An 18244-nucleotide genomic window follows, 5' to 3' on the forward strand; every position below is an offset into this window, starting at 1 on the left:
GGGCCTCTTGCTAAGGTGGTGCACAGTACTGCCTATCATGGGCAGGTGCCAGAGGAGGGGCATACTGATAGCAGGTGGTGCCAAGGGTAGCCAGCACTGCCCCCATGAGCCATCATCAGGGGGCAGGGTCTGTCAGAAAGCATGGGGCCAGACTGAGCTGACATCCCCCCTGGCCTTCAGCAGGAGGCAGGGTCTGTTGCTAAGGGGAAGAGTTGGCACTGGCCCCAGGCATGCCGCGAAGGGGCAGGGCCTGTCTATATTGTGTGGTGTCAGTGAAGCATGACAGTGCCCCCACACCCCTTCACCAGGGGCCAGGGCCTGTTCTATAGGGGTGTGGGACCAGGGGGATCTCACACCTCCCTCACAGGCCTTGGCCAGAGGGCAAGGCCTGTTCATAGGAGAGTGTGACTAAGACTAGCCAGTACCATCCCCCCAGGTCATTGCCAGTGGGTGACATGTATCAGTTAGGGGGTGTGGCCTGGGATCTCCAGCACTGCTCCCCCAGGGCTGTCGACAGGGGCGAGGCCGGTTGCTTAGGTGTGTGTGGGCAGGGTTGTCTGGCACCACCCCATGGGCAATCGTCAGGGGGCAGGGCCTGTCCTTTAGGGATGAGGCCAGAGGACCCTAGCACCCCCCTGGATGTCATCAGGGGGAGGGGCCTGTCGCTAAGGTGGGGGCACTTAGGGCTTCTGGCACCACCACCCACCTGGGCCCAGGGGACAGAGCCAGTCACTAAGGAGGGTCATAGGGCATGGCACCACCCTCCTGGGATTGTTGCCAGGGGGCAGTGCCTGTCACTAAGGGGAACACTGGTACAGCCCTCCACAGCTAGTTGCCAGGGGATGGGGCCTGTGAATAAGGTGAGAGGTGTCACACCAACCCCTGATGTAGTCACCAGGGGTCGGGTCCTATCACTAAAGCGGGTTGCAGTGACACCACTGCCCCAGGGCAGTTGAGAGGGGGTGGGGTCTGTCGATATGGGGGTGGGTGCAAGGGAAACTGGCACTGCCCCACTGGGTCATCACCAGGGGGTGCAGTTGTTGATAAGTGGGGTGAGGCCAAGGGTAGCCAGCACTGCCCCTAAAGGCCATGGCCAGGGGTAGGGCCTGTCAATATGGGGTGGGGCCAAAAGAGGCTGACACCACCCCCCAGGTCATGGCCAGGGGCAGTGCCACCAGGGACATCACAGCCAGCTCTACATGCCAGGTCCTGCTCCCACACTGGCACCTGCTCACACACCTATGACAACAGAAGAGGCTGCACAACCCAGAAGCCAACTCCTGCCCTAGCACCAAAGCAGCCAACTATGACATCACAAGCACCTGCACATCCTGGGCTCCTGCATAGCACCTCTTGGCTGCTCAGCCAACAGTGGCCTTCCAGGAATCTGAGGAAATTAGGGACGTGCCTCTGTCCTGTCAGGTCATCAGCCATCACTTATGTCACAAGCAGATGCAAAGCCAGGTGCATACTCCTGCCCTATCTCTACTCAGGCTCATGTGACATCATAAGCATGTGCATGGGCCAGCTGCATGCACCTGATGTAACTGCTACAGAACCACCAGTGACATCACAAACAGCTGCACAAAAGCACTCCGTTTTCCTAGTCCATCAGCTACTCTGCCATCAGTGACAACATAAGCAGCTGCACAGACAAGGCATTTTCTCCTTGTCCTGTTCCCAAATAGTTGATGGGCATCTCAAGCAGCTCCACACACAAGAGGCCAGGTTCTACCTTCAAAGCGACTCATGTCCAAGCAGCATCACAAGAACAACGACAAGTCAGGGCCCTGCATCTGCCCTAGCTCCTACTCAGGTGACTAGGACATCACATAAAGCTGCAGAAACCAGGGACCAGCTCCTGATTTCAAAGCGACTCAGGTCCAAGTGACATCACAAGCACCAGCACAAGACAGGGTCTTGCTTCTGCCCTAGAAACTACACAGGTGCCTATGACATCACAAAAACCTGCAGAAGCCAGCAGCCAGCTTCTGCCTTCAAAGTAACTCAAATCCAAGTGACATCACAAGTACTGGCAAAGCTAGGGGCCCGCTCCTGCCCTAGCACCTACCCAGTGCCTACCACATAAGAAAAAGCTGCAGAAGCTGGCTGCATGCTCGTGCCCTAGCACCAGGTCAGCCACCTATGACAACATGATCACCTGCACGAGCCACCTCATTGCACTGGCCTCAACTGCTAGGGAGCCACAAGACACATCAGAAGCACCAGCAGAAGCCAGGGCCTGCTTATGTCCCAATACCTACTCAGGCACCTATGACATTGCAAAAAGCTGCTGAAGCCAGTGGCCAGATTTGCCTTCAAAGGGACCCAGCTACAAGTGACATCAAAAGCACTGGCAGAAGCCAGGGTCTGCTTTTACCTTAGCACCTATGCAGGTGCCTATGACATCACAAAATGCTGGAGAAACAAGGGGCTAGCTGCTGTCTTCAAAGTGACTTAGGTCCAAGTGACGTCACAAGCACCAGCAGAAGTCAGGGCCTGTTCCTGACCAAATACCTACACAGGGGCCTATGATATTACAAAAAACCTACAGAAGCCAGCTGCATGCTCATGCTTGCACCTGCCCTAGCATCTACCAGTACCTATGGCATCAAAAAGCTACAGAAGCTGGCTGCCTGCTCCTGCCCTAGTACCAAATCAGCCACCTATGACATCATGAGCACCTGCACCACCCAGCTCATTGCACATGCTGCAACTACTAGAGAGACACCAGTGACATCACAAAAACCAGTAGAATCCAGAGGCCAGCTCTTCTTTTCAAAGAGACTCAGGCCCAAGTGACATCACAAGCCCCAAGTGACATCATAAGCCCAGCAAATCTCAGGAGCCTACATCTGCCCTATCACCTAGCAGGTGCCTATGACATCACAAAAATCTGCAGAAGCCAGGGGCCAGCTTCTGCCTTCAAAGTGGCTCAGCTACAAGTGAAATCACAAGCTCAGCATAAATCAGGGCCTGCATCTGCCCTAGCACCTACCCAGTGCCTATGGCATCACAAAAAGCTGCAGAAGCCAGCTGTATGCTCATGCCCCAGCACCAAATCAGCCACCAATGACATCATGAGACCCTGCACCAGACAGCTTATTGCACCTGCCCAACTCCTAGGGAGACACTAGGGACAGGGACATTAAAAGCAGCCACACAAACCAGAGCCTGCTTCTGCCCTCACACCAACTCAGGCGCCTATGACATCAGAAAAAGCTGCAGAAGCCAGGGGTCACGTCCTGCTATCACAGCAACTCAGCTCAAATAGACATCACAAGGACCAGCACAAGTGAGGGGCCTACTTCTGCCCTAGCACCTTCAGGCTCATATGATATCACAAAAAGCTACAAAAGCCAAAGGTCATCTCCTGTCTTCAAAGTGACCCAGCTCCAAATGACATCACAAGCAGCAGCACAGCAAGGGCCTGCTTCTGCCCTAGAACCTATAGAGGCACCTATGACATTGAAAAAAGCTACAGAAGCCAGATGCATGCTCATACCCTAGCACCAAATCAGCCACCTATGACATCATGAGCACCTGCCCCAACTGCTAGAAAGTCTGTAATGGAGGTACACTAAACAAAGGACAAAACCAACTTCATTTCATAAAACTGCCAAAACCACAATAAAATCCAGTGAGAAACAGGCGTAAACTCAACTCAGTAAATCCTACAGTAACATTTAACACATAACAGGTTTGAGGTATTATTACTGCATGTTTACACACAAGAATGATGGTCCAAAGTGCCCCCACACACTCACTCACAAAAGGAGCTCTCCCCCTGTCCTGAGTACCCAGAAAGTGTAATCACTTGATCTTGGAGGGGTGGGGGCGGGGCAGGCAGATGTGGTCGGGGTTATATCCAGAGGAAATAACTCACCCAAAAGAAGGTGAGGGCACTTAATCCAAGGAGGTTTCATTAGGCAGCGTACCAGCCCAAGGGAACACCCTCGAACATAAACCTACTGCTCCAGGAAGACCGCTCCAAAGGGGTCTTCAGTGGTGCTGGTGTTATACCCTGGGCCAGATCTGAGCTGTAGTTATAACTGGTCATGACCTAGAGGCTTCTCTGAACTAAGGCACTTCATTGGCTGCAGACCCTCTGTTGCTGAGACATTTCCCCTCTCCTACACCTACCCTACCGAGGAGTTTACATGCCTGGGGTCATGGCAAAGCACAAAAGCCTTGAAAATAAGGCACAAAAGAGCACAATCAGCATGCCAAAAGCTGAAATATCCGGAGGAGGGGGGAAAGGGGTAAGGGGGAGAGTGTACCTTCCACAGAGTCCCCAGTGGCTTCACAAGCACTGCAAAAGCCAAGGGCCTGCTTTTGCCCTAGCACCTACTCAGGCATCTCTGGCATTACAAAAAGCTGTAGAAGCCGGCTGCAAGCCTGTGACCTAGTACCAAATCAGCCACCAATGACATCATTAGCACCTGTACCAGCCATCTCATTGCGCCTCCCCCAACTGCTAGAGAGTCACCAGTTACATCACATGCAGCAACAACAGTGGGTATGCAGCCAATGAGATGCCTTGGTTCAGAGAAGCTTCTAGATCATGACAAATTATGACCACAGCTCCCATCTGGCCCAGGGTATAAATGGGGTGCCACAACAGACACACTTTGAATGGACCCTAACCCTTTTTACCCATATCACAGAATCACAGAATCACAGGTTGGAAGGGACCTCAAGGATCATCTAGTCCAACCTTTCTAGGAAGGTCACATGTACACAAGGACAATTTAAGGCTATTTTCTCTTGCCAACTTTCCATAATTTTCTTCTAAAAGCAACGTTTGTCCTTGATTAAATGGACAATTGCTGATGGCCAAGATATCCCATCCCTAAGCTTAGGTTTAGTATTAAAGGAGTCTAGATTCATGTTCATTAAACATACAATATCTGTTCTTTCCAAGGTGGGGGTTCTTCTCTTACAATCATCTTCCCCCTTTTTGAGTCTCAAACCATTCCTTTATATCTCCTCAGGGTACACTGAATAAGACAACCAGTAGATATGATTATGAATACAATTAATAAGGTAATTAAAAACAGTTGCTTTAGCCATCCTAAATTGGGAAGCCTCAAGGTTAACCAAGAAAGATCCAACCATTCCCTTTCCTAAGTTCCAGAGGTTAATTCCAGTACAGTTCTCCCAGCTATCCTCATATGGCAGGCTTCCCACTCCTTTGATCATCTTGGTGGACCTTCTTTGGACCCCTTCCAGCCTATCCACATCCTTTTTGTATAGCAGGGACCAGAACTGTACACAGTACTCCAGGTGTGGCCTGACAAGCGCTGAGTAGAGCGGGATGATGACTTCTTTACCTCTGCTGGTGATGCCCTTTTTGATGCAACCCAGCATCCTGTTGGCCTTCTTGGCCGCAGCAGCACACTCTTCGCTCATGTTGAGCTTTCTGTCCACCAGGACCCCCAGGTCCCTTTCCACAGAGCTGCTCTCCAGCCAGGTGGATCCCAGTCTGTGCTGCACTCCTGGGTTATGTTTTCCCAGGTGCGAGACTGTACAATTCTCCTTGTTGAACTTGGTAAGGTTCTTGCTGGCCCACTCTTCCAGCCTATCCAGATCTTCCTGCAGAGCAGCTCTCCCTTCTGGATTGTCTACTTCCCCACTCAATTTGGTGTCATCAGCAAACTTCATCAGGCTACATTTGCCTTCCTCCAGTCCTCTGGGACATCCCCCCTTCTCCATGACTTCTCAAAGATTATGGAGAGTGGCCTTGCAATGACGTCAGCCAGCTCTCTCAACACCCTCGGGTGGATGGTGTCAGGGCCCATTGATTTGTAGGGGTCAAGCTCCTGTAAGAATTCATGCACTAACTCTTCCTTCACTGATGGTGGGTCGGTGTTTGGATCAACCAGCAATTTCATTCCCAAAGCCTGGAACCCGACAGTGCTGGTAAAGACAGAGGTGAAGAAGGTGTTGAGGACTTCTGCCTTTTCTGCATCATTGGTGATTGATTCTCCTATTCTGTTTAACAGTGGGCCTATGTTTTCCTTCTTTTTCTGCTTGTGGTTGACATGTCTGAAGAAACCTTTCTTGATGTTTTTGACATCTATGGCCAGTTTAAATTCAAGCTGGGCTTTTGCTTTTCTAACTGCATCTCTGCACACTCTGGCAATGCCCTTGTAGCTCTTGACAGATAATTCTCCACTTCTCCATCTCTGGTAGGCTTCCCTTTTGGATTTCAGTAGAGCCAGGAGGTCATGGTTGAGCCATGGGGGCCTCTTGCTCTGCTTACTTCCCTTTCCTTTGTAGGGGATAAATTGGCTTTGTGCTTCCAATAGAGAGTTGTTGAAGAATTCCCAGCACTCACTAGCTCCTTTGTCTTCCATGGAAGCTTCCCATTGAATCCCTCCCAAGTGAGCCCTGAATGAACTGAAGTTTGCTCTTCTAAAGTCCAGAACCCTTGTCTTAGAGCTGACCTTCAGCACACTCAGCAGGATCCCAAACTCCACAATATTGGATGGTGTCAGGGCCCATTGATTTGTAGGGGTCAAGCTCCTGCAATAATTCACATAGTAATTCATTCTGAATGAAGGGGGCTAAGAATTAAGACCACATTGATAGTGTACATAGCTGGAAGGGACTACGGGAAAATAGAAAGGGAAACTTTTGTTTTAATGAAGCTTTTTATTCAATTGTTAAATAGGAAGAGGTAATAACTTAACTGTGCAGACAAAAGGATGTATAGAATTCATACATTAATATGGCTTGGGAAATAATCTTTCTCAGGAAGATGAAAATGTCGATTCTTAGTAGAATTAAATTTCATACTCATCCAAGCCAGGGTAGGAGCAAAGTAGGAAACACATAATTTCAATATTCACAAACTAGAGTTTTCTTCTTTAAGTCAGTTGTGGATACCAGGTTTTCTTTGGGTCCTCACTGTAAGTGAAATAAGAGAACATTTAGCTTTCAGAGCTCTCTGAACAAACTGTAGTATCTCTAAAATAAATAAATGTTAAATCACATTTTATCTGACAGCTAGGATTATTTTATAGTTGTTGACACAACAAAGTGGCACAGGGAATTTCCTTATTCTTCTTTTCTTCCATAGCTACAACTGACAAAAATAGATGGACAATGCAAAACTGCTGGTTTGGTGTGGGTATACAGTTAAATTACTGCATTTCAGTGGATTTATGCAAATTCAGTGAGGTTGTTCTTATCCCATGACAAATACATAGTCATATGACATAGTTGAGCTTTCTTTCATACTAAGGCAAGCTGCACTACTATACAGTCGCTGTAGGCTACAGATATGCACACAGGCATTTCTTTATTCCAGCTGATACATGCTAACTTGGAAGCCTGTGGTAGTTGTGGCCTTAGTTCTTAATTAAATGGGACTGAATAAAATGTGTTTTAGGTGGCTACATTCCAGGGATGCTGATCATGGAAATACTGCCTCTCTTCTTGCCATGGGGCTGGGTGACTTGGTTCACCATAGATTTGTCTTGCCCTCTGAACTCTGTGATTAAAAACTGCATCTTTTTCAGAGGAGTGATGTATTCAAATACTGCATTATGATTTATTCCCTTTCTACTGTGCTAGTAACACTAGCAGTAACATTAAATTGATGTTACCCTTAATGGGACATGCTTTGGAATGGCACACCTCTGAGAGGCAAGGCAAACAAATGAATCACCTGGCTAACACCACTCTTCCTGAGCATGGCCCCATCTGCCTGAATGAATAAATGGTATCAGTGTAGGACTTATCCATTATATCAAAAGCAAGGTAGGAAGTGACGGCTCTTGTAAAGAACAGTTCCTCAAACAGTTTTTCTTCTGTGAAGAGGAAGGTTGATTTGAAACAGGTTGTTTTTCTTTGCCATTCTCCTTGTTCTCAGACCTACCAGAAGTAAATGTGGCTTGGAAACCAGAAGCTGTATCAGCACCATCTGTGATGAACTCTATGAGCATAAGATTACTAGAAGCAACTACGTTATTGGGTATCTTTGATCCACAGGTCTTGTCCATTAGAACTGTAGAAGATCTGCTGGAGCCATCATAAACTTTAACATAATCACTCTGACAGCCTCTGGTTGTCTGCAGCTCAAAGGCTTGAAATTGCAGGGAAATCTGGAAAGGAAGAGAAAAATTAGCCTTTAATATACATGTATGTTACTTCTTTCATGGAGCATCCTTTAAAACAGACAGAATCTAAGTTATAGCCAAGCCCGAACTAGAAGTGCTTACCCAGCCTTGACTCTCATCCCCTGAAGTTGCAGGGTTCAGATCTAATGGGCCTGTGACTGAATACTCCCATGCTCAGACTGCTTTGTCTTGATTTTGCAAACCTGAAGCCCAACATGTGGAGGTTTTTCAAAATCACAACTCTGCAACAGTCTTTGCCAATACCTGGCTTAAGGACATGAAGAAGAAGTAGAGACTAGTCTGAAATCTGTCTCATGGAAAAGAGCTTATCTGGCAAATGGAATGCAGACAAAGCATAAAATGCTTAACATAGAAAGTCAGTTCAACCATATTCTAAGATCGTTATTAACCTGTGATTACCTTTCTGGATCGGGTTCGGATAAGCCACACACAGTTGGTGTTATCTGAGTAATTTCTTGGGTAGTTGGCAGATGTCAGTGACCCAAATGCTGCATCGAGAATAGTGCTGCAGCGACCTGAGAAAGAAACAATGTTTGCTTCAGCACCAGGCTTGCAGAAGCTTCCACTCATTTACAATTACAATCTCTTCAGAATGGACTGGTCTCGATTTTCTGATCTGACAGCATTCATTTCAGAGTATTGATATGTCTTGATTAAAATGAAGAATCATGTTGTCCCAGTTTTCACATAGTGCTTAAGTATCTGCATCAAAATGGAAAGTAAAGTAGTGCTTGGAAAAATCACTAGCTTCTTTGATTAGCTCTTATTGATTAGCTCCATAGTCTAGCAAGGGATCGCTTTCTGCACCTCTATAAAGAGTGTGAGAGGTTTCAATTCACTGCAATTGGTGACATTGTTTTCCACTGAGATGGGGAAGTCAAGTCATGTTAGACGAGTCAAGTGCAAATATGATGTCTCTGCAATGATTAAATTCTCAGCTTAGGAGGAGGACTTGGGCTTTCTTCTGTGCAAGGGGTAATACCTTATTCATTATGTTTTTTTCATGTGACTGAATAAATTTCTCTGATTGTGTGGGAGAACTTCTTTTAGCAGAGGTTAAAATTAAACAGTTAAAAATACATACAAATTTAGAATGACAGCTTAAATATTTGAAAACTGGACAAGGCATCATGGAACTCTTCCAGTTCAGAGGAGCCTACAACTGTTTTGGTTTGGATCAGGTCTTAAATACAAACTGCAATGAGGAACAGAGATGTCTGGCTCTTTGTGGGTTTTATAGTTGTCTCCTGAGCTGTAAGAAACCAAATTACTCCAGTGAAGTGTCCAACGTGGTATGCAGTTAGGCCAGTGGCATCCAGCCATTTATCCCGATAGTGAATGTGTTTGATCTAATTTGGAAGCAGAAAGCATTTTCTCACTAATCACAATGTGCCTCCAGCTTCACCTTTGCATTTTCTCCCAGAGTAACCCTGATGGGTACCATGAATTTAGGAGAATAGTCTCACAGTCTTTGATGAGAAACTGCTGCCTCTGCAGTGTGCCCAAACATCTCTGTGAAGGATCTGAGTAGAACATGAAAGGATGGCTTTGAGATACTTACTGCAATTGTAAAGTTTGTTGATTTTGGCCACATCCAAGTTGCTCAGCCCCTGCCTCTGTCCAATCTGTACTGATCCATCAGGAATTGGCACAATAGTTGCTTTCCCAGTGGTATTAGTGAATGTGTATCTGAAAAAAAAAAAACCAACAATGAAAAACTATGTTTTTTAAGTACAGTTACTTCTTTCAGGTTTTAATGGCATGATTTGGAGGGAGAATAAGAACTGTACACAAGTTGTTGGTTATGGTTAACAGTGCTGATCAAATAGGTTTGATTAAGATGTCCAGCAGTAAGAGTCAATCTCAAGATGCCCTCCTTTCCTCCCAGGTTCAGCTGTGAATGTCTCCTTAATGGAAAGATAAAGCATAATGAATTAATCTTAGGGAGTGGCTTGTCTGAACTGACTCACAGTGTTTTTCTCAGAAGGGGAAATGAGGAAACTGGTAGTTAGGAGAGATTTATTATAGAAACTAATCTAATAAAATCTAATCTAATCTAATCTAAGATTTGAGTTCCAACAAAAGCAATGACATGCAGCTACTTACGGGCCATAGTGCATTACTGAGGAATAGTCATATGGAAGACCCAGGTTATTGGAGTTTTCAAATTTCTTGAAGTCTGGTCTATCAGCTGTAATATAGGATATAGTACTTAAAGTCTGCTTCCTATCTACTCCCTTCAGGGAAGAAGGAAGTGTTAGGAACAGTAGATGTATCTACACTACTTTCTACACTGAGCAAAGGTACTTACCCGGACTGATGTACTCCCACATGATCTTCACATGTTTATCCCTGTCACTTCGAGAATGTTCATGCAAAAAGCCCAGAGCATGGTCCAGTTCATGTTGAATTATTCCCTTCCATGTGCAGCCTCCTTTCATCACAGAGACAGTCTGTCCACCTCCTACTTTCCCATAGTGGGACCAGCAGCTGAGAGAGGTATTGAATACCAACAGAAGACTTATGGGATTTTTATTGTCAGGCAGGCAAAGGGACAATACAGAGAACCTTGCTTCACACATGTCTCGTGGGAGTGGAAGGATTCCTTCCTATCCATCCTGATAATCAACAGTCTACAGAAGGGCAAAACTGACTATGGCATAGAAAACAACAAACAGTATGATCATCACTAAAGCTTCCTGCAATGCCTTCATTAGCATGGAGGCTCCTGCATTCTGACTTTCTGTACACAGTGGCTTTAACTCCCTAGAAATAACAAATTTTTTTCCAAAATACTGAACACTCTATCAGAGCTGGAGCTAAGATGAATAGCACTTTCAAGCTAATGGGTACTGAACAATTCTCTTATAGGCTCCTTTTCTGACTTTGATAGCCAACTGTGTGATTCAGAGAACTGTTTATTTCATAAGTTGAAATTGTTTTTGCCTGTGCAAATAAGACCTACAGTAATCTGTTGTATATTGTGCTCAAGTGTGCATTATACCACACAGAAAACATGAGCTTAGGTATTCTTTCCACCTTAATGGTGCTTTCCCATGACCTGCATGACTTCAGTGTCTTCAATGAGTCTTGATATAATTGCTGAGTCCTTGTGCTAGCAAGGTACCCAAGGAGGATACCTTGACACTGTGATAAAACATAAAGTTTATTCTCTAAATCCATTCCTCTTTCGTCTTTAAGGTCACAGAGAATAAGTGTAGTGAAGAACTGAAAAACAATGAAGAAATAACTTGTCAATTTATCATTCAACTCACCCATCAGAAGATTTAATGTTGAGGTAGTCACGTTCTGTCTTGCGCTTCACAAACTTAATACAAGTCAGTGTTTCAAATTCTGCCATGGCATCATGGATCCCCTTTATGTGGCTCTCCTCTGAAGAAGAAATGGTTAATTTTGGGGGTCACACAAGGACAATGACAGGTGTCATTAAGATCTCACATGTGCTCAAAAACGGGGTAAATGAGGGACAGAAATGTTAGCCTAAGCTCTTCCTCACCTTTGCTTGGTAATGAATTTCATTTAAGATATTAATAGCCTGGCACAAGATCCTCTTTATCCAGATAATTGTCCAAATGGAATCAGGTGGAAGCCTTTTTTTTTTAACTACTTCTTTTAAATTATAGTGGTGATTGTTGATGTATCTTCTGACTGGACACTTGGAGCCAGCTATGGGAAGCTATTTTGCTAATGGCCACTGAAACCACAATGCAATAGGCATGAACCTTACAAAGGCAGGTGTTCTGGCAGGTACCATTAGAGAGAATGATCATTCTTATCTCCAAGAGACCAGACCCAAAACATTATGGATGCAAACTTCTCAAGGAAATTTGATCTATTTTCTTTTTCCTGTTCAGGTCTTTGTAGTTTATGATTCATCTGTGCTTGCACAGCACAAGTAAATTCTTAGAATTTATTTAATCAAGTGTTTGTCTGGCTACTAGAAGTAGGTTTCTACCTGAAGCTTATTGGATTAAAAAAAAAAAAAAAAAAGAGTTACTGAAATTTACACCCACCATAAGTAGGATCCAAGACATAGGGAACACGAACAATCCCATCACTGGACTGGAGCCAATTGCAATGGCGACAGCTGATGGCACTGCGACTCCTTTGTGGAGCTATGTCACCTTCTTGCAAGTACTGAGAGCTGTCTGTGGTGAGAGAGAAAGGGTGGAAGTATCTGACCCATAGATTGCTGGACGTTTGCTAAGCACACTTGGAAAAGTGTCACTCTATTCATCTCCCTTTTCTATTTTTCCCTAAGCAACTGCTCCTGGCTAGCATGAGAAATGGACTATTGGGCTAGATGGACATTATCTGCTTCCCTACCTTTGCTGCTGTGTCCTCAGCTGAGAGGAGAGGTGGGAAGATCCAACTCTGATGGGGTTGAGGCAAGACAGGGAATGACTGAAAGCACTTGCAACAGTGAGAGGGATGCTGTACTTTGGTACTATTTCATGAGCCATCATGTGACACTTAATGAATGGCATCAGATATCTGCCCAGAAAGGGCAAAGGCAGGAGGTGCCAATAAGGAAACCCAAGAGGGCAAGCAAACCAAAAAGAGAAGTGAGTGTTTTCTAGAGGGGAAAAAAAAAAAGGGAATGTCTGGTGTCCATTTCTACTAACAGTAATAAAGCTTCTTGAATGAAGGGGAAAATGTGAGAAAGACAAGCTGACAGAATGAGGAATATTTGGAAGAATCAAGGAGCAGGAAGTCTGGTCAGGGTGCATGGAATTGACCACAGCTTATCTAGGAGTCTGTACTACAAAGCAAAGCCATATGATGATTGAATGCAAGTGATACTTGCATTCAAGAAAAAGGCAGTCAAATAATAAAGCATCCAAATATCTAAGTTCTTTTTTTATGTCCAAAGAATGACAAAGATGTTGACAGCTAAAGCTGAAGAAGCTGCCTGGATAGTTCAGTTGCCTCCACATCTGGTATCATCTTTGATATTGACACTATAGATTTGAGATGCCATGGGGCTTCAGCAGATGACACATTAGTCCCAGTGGCCTGTCTCTGGGCATCTCTTATATGATGGTGTGTAAGATGGGAAAAATATTTGCACAGATTGTGGTAAGACATTGTACCTCCCACATGACTCCCAATAAGCAACAGACCCATTATAAGCAGGGCTTTGGTGGCATTACCTTTGTTAACTTTCAGAATTCTGTTAAAAATAACCTCGTCCTCAGAGTCAGTCTCTGTAGGCAATGGAGATTCTGTGCAGAAATACAAGAAAGAAATACACTTTCTCATTCCCAGGGAAAATACGAATCCTGATTTTTAACCTGATCAGTTTCCAGGAGCTAGCTCACTTAGATCTGGTCCTGATTACAGAGATGCATGTAAAACTTACAGAGCCTGTTTTGCGACTGGTGTGGTATTCAGTCATGCAGGTATTTCCTCAGCTACACAATCTTGTGAACCTCCCAGCTGCGGTTATTTTGCCATTAATCCGGTCCGAAGAGCCATTCACTTTCAATCTTTCCCTCTCTCCCCCTTTTTATTTTCTTTTTTCCTAGCCATTGCATTTTGAGGCCTGGACCTTTGGCTTCTGTAAGTTTGTATTGTCCCGCTCAAGCAGCCACCTGGTTGCATGGCTCCCTCTGTGCACTCAAGAAAGCAGTTTTCCTTCTGCATGCACAGTTCACACTCAAACCCCTGACATAAGACACCAGGAGCAAAAAAGGATGGAGAGCAGTCCTGCTGCTTGCTGCTGGACATGCTGGCCTCTTGAAAAACCCTTGAAACCAGTGAAATTGGAACTGCATTACTATTCCATGGGCCAGACTGATGACCCCAGCTAAACCCAGCATCAGGGACTCCTAGGCCTTACAAGTAGAATCAGCCAACTCTGAGTATTATGCAATAAGTCTGGACAGCAATTAGAAGCACAAGCACATGGCCTCTGCACTTTCTGTAACCTTTGGAAGTGACTTAAGGCAGGACATTGCCTAAGAAGAGCTACTTTTAGCAAAAGTAACAGCTGAGGTTTTTAGCAAAGCCAAGCAACTGGCCAAAACCAAGAGACTCTGCTTTGCATGATATATTATGATGAGCACATCAATTTAAAATGTCTTTAAAATGTTAAGTATGTGTTATTTTCTGGAGTAACTGGGTAGCTAACCACCAGTATATCCTATCAAATACAAATTCCGTTTACATGGAATGATACATACCGTATATATCCTCTTCTGTAGTAACCTGCAAGAATGATGCATTAGTATTATCTCACACTTCATATTATAACATAGATATTAAATAATATAACATGCAAAGGATCAAAAGTGTCCAGACTACCACTGAAAGTATCTTTCACCAGCACAGTGAGCTTTTATATACTGTGCCATGTGCAAAGAAGTACCATGGTGTGGTAGCCATTCTTTTTGGATGTCATGGCAAATATGGATATCATAAAGGGAATCAACATAGGAGGCTTGGGAAATGCAATTTAAAGTGTGGAGTGAGTTTCAGATTTTCCAGCTTTATTTATGTCCCTGCAAGTAGGACTGTAAGATTGATTAAATCACCAATTAAATCCTCCCAGTATCACCTCACAACACAGTAGTGAAAGGCTGTTGTAATACATACTGCTTCTAGGGAACTGTGGGCTCATACCTGACTGTGGTGGATATGTCCGTAGAAAAACAGATTGCCATACTTCCCTTGCCTTGTATAAATAAAAAGCGAGTTTGAGTTTTCTCTATGACCCCAAAGAAGGCAAATCTTCCTGTGATGTGGGCTATATTTGGGCACTGTGGAGCAACAAATGGAACAGAGATGGAGACTGCCCATTCTGTTACACTTTTGATCTGAGTTAACTTTCCTGCACAGGTGGAGATTTGTGTGGAGTACATGAGTCTTGACCTCACTTTCCACAGTGCTGAACCCCAAAGTGATCAAAAGAGCTGACTTAGATGTCCTTACCTCAGTAGGCTCCATTACTGCAAAAAGCAAGGAAGACAAAGACAAGCAAAAGAGGCAAATTAGATTCTGAATGCAACTTCACAGTGTTCAATAGCACGGTATTCCTCAGCCATGGGAATGTCTTTGGCAGGTCCCTTTGCTTGGAGGGGAATGGGGTGCACTAACCAATGCATGGGCACAGAAATTAAATTGATGTTTAGACAAACAGCTATGAAAATTCCTAGTAGATCATGCTGAGGGACAGAATCCTGGTTTTTTACCATTTAAGAATCAGCAAAGCATTTTATCAGCTTCAGTGTGGAAAATGACAAAGGAAACTAGGGACAAAAATATGCTTTGTCCCTAGATATAACTGCAACAGTTGCAGGCTAACCAGCTCAACAATCCTCTCTGGTTTCCCAGTGTCAAAGAGTAAAGTTATAAAATGAGATGAAGGCTATAATTTAGCATGGGACAAATAATCCCAGTTTCAGAATGACAGCAGCTTGGAACCATTCTGACTCCTAAGGTGTCTTTCTAGTGTGATGTCTTTTGATTTCTACCAAATGTCAGTTTCTAGATACAAACATGGAAGTGAAAATCTGACCTGACATATACATTTCTGAGCAGAAACTTCATTATTAAAATATCATAACACTTTAGAAATTGCAAGGACCTCCAGAGGTCATCCAGTTTGTCTGCTCTCCCTAGGGCAGAAACAGTTTTATCTATGTTATTCCTGACCATAGTTTGTTTGACCTGTTCTTAAGTATGATGGATATGCTGCACGCCTTTCTGGCACTCTTTTCCAGTTTGCCAATAACTGCACTCTTCTTGTCAAAATATAAAGCCACTATCTTTTTTTCTATCCAACACTGACACAGAGAACACTTATGCAAGTAGTTCTTATTTCAAAGCCTATCTGTGTTCCTTATCCTTTCTACCACGTTTTTTCAATAGAAGATGTGCCAAGCTCTGTCACACCTTGCAGCACCTTTCCCTTTTCACAGTGGTTTTTGTCCAAACATACTGAAGGGACTTTCTCCTATTCAGAATCTATCTAGAACCTTCAACAGTATTGCTTTTATTGACCCAAAAAGCCTTCAGTCTATCTTTCCAGACTGTTACTTAAGTTACATGGCAATGGAAGTCCACTGTAAATGGTAGTTTATTATAGAGAACTTCAGTCAGTTCCTACCAGCTGCATCAGAGAGATCCATGGCATCTAAAAAAAATCTGCAGGGAAGCACATTTTTGAGATGTTGATTCGGGTTGACCAGATTCAGAATTTATGCACCCAAGAGGCACTAGATTAATTGACTAGTCAGAGTCAGTGGAAATTAGGCTCCAGATTCCTAGGCACATAAAGCCTGCAACCCCTTTTTAAAACCCAGATGAGACATCACAGAAGGCATCTGCCATGTCCTTGATCAAATGAATGTCTGGTATGATACAGCTTTCAAAATGATGCAGTTCACGTTTTCCCTGCAGAATAGATACTGAAAGATGTCTGAAAAGGCACAAAAAGCAGTAATAACAGTAAACTAGAACTGGTTGTGTGCATTTGTCCCAGGAACCCTGCAACTTTGAGTCCCAGCAACTGAGTACTTTGAACTCAAGCAAGTTCGTCCCTCAGCTGGCTCCAAATACTCTGAACAGTAGTTTTACAACACCCCTTTGCTTCCATGCCATAAATGATACCTCAAAAGAAGAACTGGTCAGTTTTCATTAGCCATTTACTTGCTCTGACTATGTCAAGCAAATTTTCCAAGACCTCTTCCTTTCACAACACATCACCCCCAACCTAGCAGTTTATTGCTGTAGTTAAAGTCTACCTACAGGTTTATTTCCATTGACCTTCTCTGGAGAGCTGCAATGACCTCCTTCAATTTTGTGAGTTGACAAAAGGTGTTCAGCTAAGCCTGTACTATTTGTTTTCTATCCCAGAACAAAGCAAATCTTTCTCTGACACCTGACATCCCTTTCTCTTACTGCTGCACCAAGGTAGGCAAGGAGGCAAATGAGTAGCAGTCTTTTTGTAACACTCAAATATCAAAATGTCTTACTAAAATTTTATTTTCAAGCCTGTGAAAGCACATCTAAATTAATATAACAAACCATACCCCAAAAGTATGTGTAAAGCACACCTGGGTGAAAACACATCTGCACTTAGCCCAATAACAAATTAGGAAACATGGCTTTGTTCAAAAGGCCTGAGAGTCAATGCTTTCGCATGATCTAAAGCCAAGTCACTCACACACCAACAAAGTGTGATACACAGTCAAGACTTAACAGTCGTCTTTAAAATGCTGTATAAATCTTACTTACTTGTTGTGCTGTTTCCGTAGTTCTCCTGCAAAACCAATAGGTTAAAGGCATTATTCCTCCATAGTTCATAAATGCAGCAACAATAGCATCAAAACGAGGCCAAAGGGAGGAACTAAATTATTATATTGGCTTTATTTATTATTATATTGCTAATATTTTTCTTGCAGGGAATTTATCAAAACAGGTCTCCACAACTTCACTCCAGGAAGAACAGGTCAATTAGAAAACAGAACATGGTTGCATGGCATTGCTCTCACCTGAATAGGGAAGCCCAGGGTAGAGTGAAGCAGAAATGCAGTGAAGACTAGGAACATCTTCAGATCCATTCTCCAGTCTTGACAGACCACTAGCGCGTGTCCTTATCTCTGCCCGCTCAGGAGCACTGCTGCTAGATATACCAGCAGAGCCTGCTCTGCCAGGGCTGAAAAAAACTGCATCAGCCAATGGGAATCCTAGCAGGAAGCAAACTTCTTTTGCAGCCTCAACAGCCAGTTTAGCCTCTGGGCATCTGCTATTGCTGTCACTGTGATCTATAGCATCCCTTGTCTTCATACTCCCATTCATGCCGCTCTCTAGAGCTGGATCAGCTTCGTGCCTGTGCTGCCATGCATTTCCTCTGTTTCTTGGAGGATCTTTCCTTGAATTTAACTGATACCACCTAGAAAGCCCTTGTTTCTGGATAACTTTCCAGCTTAATGTATTGTTGGAATTTTAGATGGTAGGTGACTTTTTTCTTTCTGTTACAGAAAGCACAGAAGTCCATGACTGTATTGTGTTGCTTTGGAACATACAACATGTCACTACTCAGTGAGGTCATGCCTGTGTCTTCCCTGAGA

The 18244-nt window shown here is 44.2% G+C and overlaps 1 protein-coding gene across 1 annotated transcript; it reads right to left on the minus strand.

Annotated features, from left to right (window-relative positions):
* Positions 1-6624: 6624 nt before the first annotated feature.
* LOC104046833 (astacin-like metalloendopeptidase) lies at positions 6625-17758 on the minus strand. Its single transcript, XM_009507061.2, has 13 exons — positions 17666-17758; positions 17409-17433; positions 15102-15118; positions 14354-14378; positions 13322-13393; positions 12182-12316; positions 11423-11540; positions 10459-10637; positions 10254-10338; positions 9709-9836; positions 8547-8662; positions 7886-8111; positions 6625-6912 (listed from the first exon to the last, which is right to left on the minus strand). The coding sequence occupies exons 1-13, from the start codon at positions 17732-17734 to the stop codon at positions 6878-6880; spliced, it is 1230 nt and encodes a 409-aa protein (XP_009505356.2). The 5' UTR covers positions 17735-17758; the 3' UTR covers positions 6625-6877.
* Positions 17759-18244: the final 486 nt, after the last annotated feature.

Source organism: Phalacrocorax carbo, chromosome 5 (genome assembly GCF_963921805.1).
Source record: "Phalacrocorax carbo chromosome 5, bPhaCar2.1, whole genome shotgun sequence".
Taxonomy (NCBI): domain Eukaryota; kingdom Metazoa; phylum Chordata; class Aves; order Suliformes; family Phalacrocoracidae; genus Phalacrocorax; species Phalacrocorax carbo.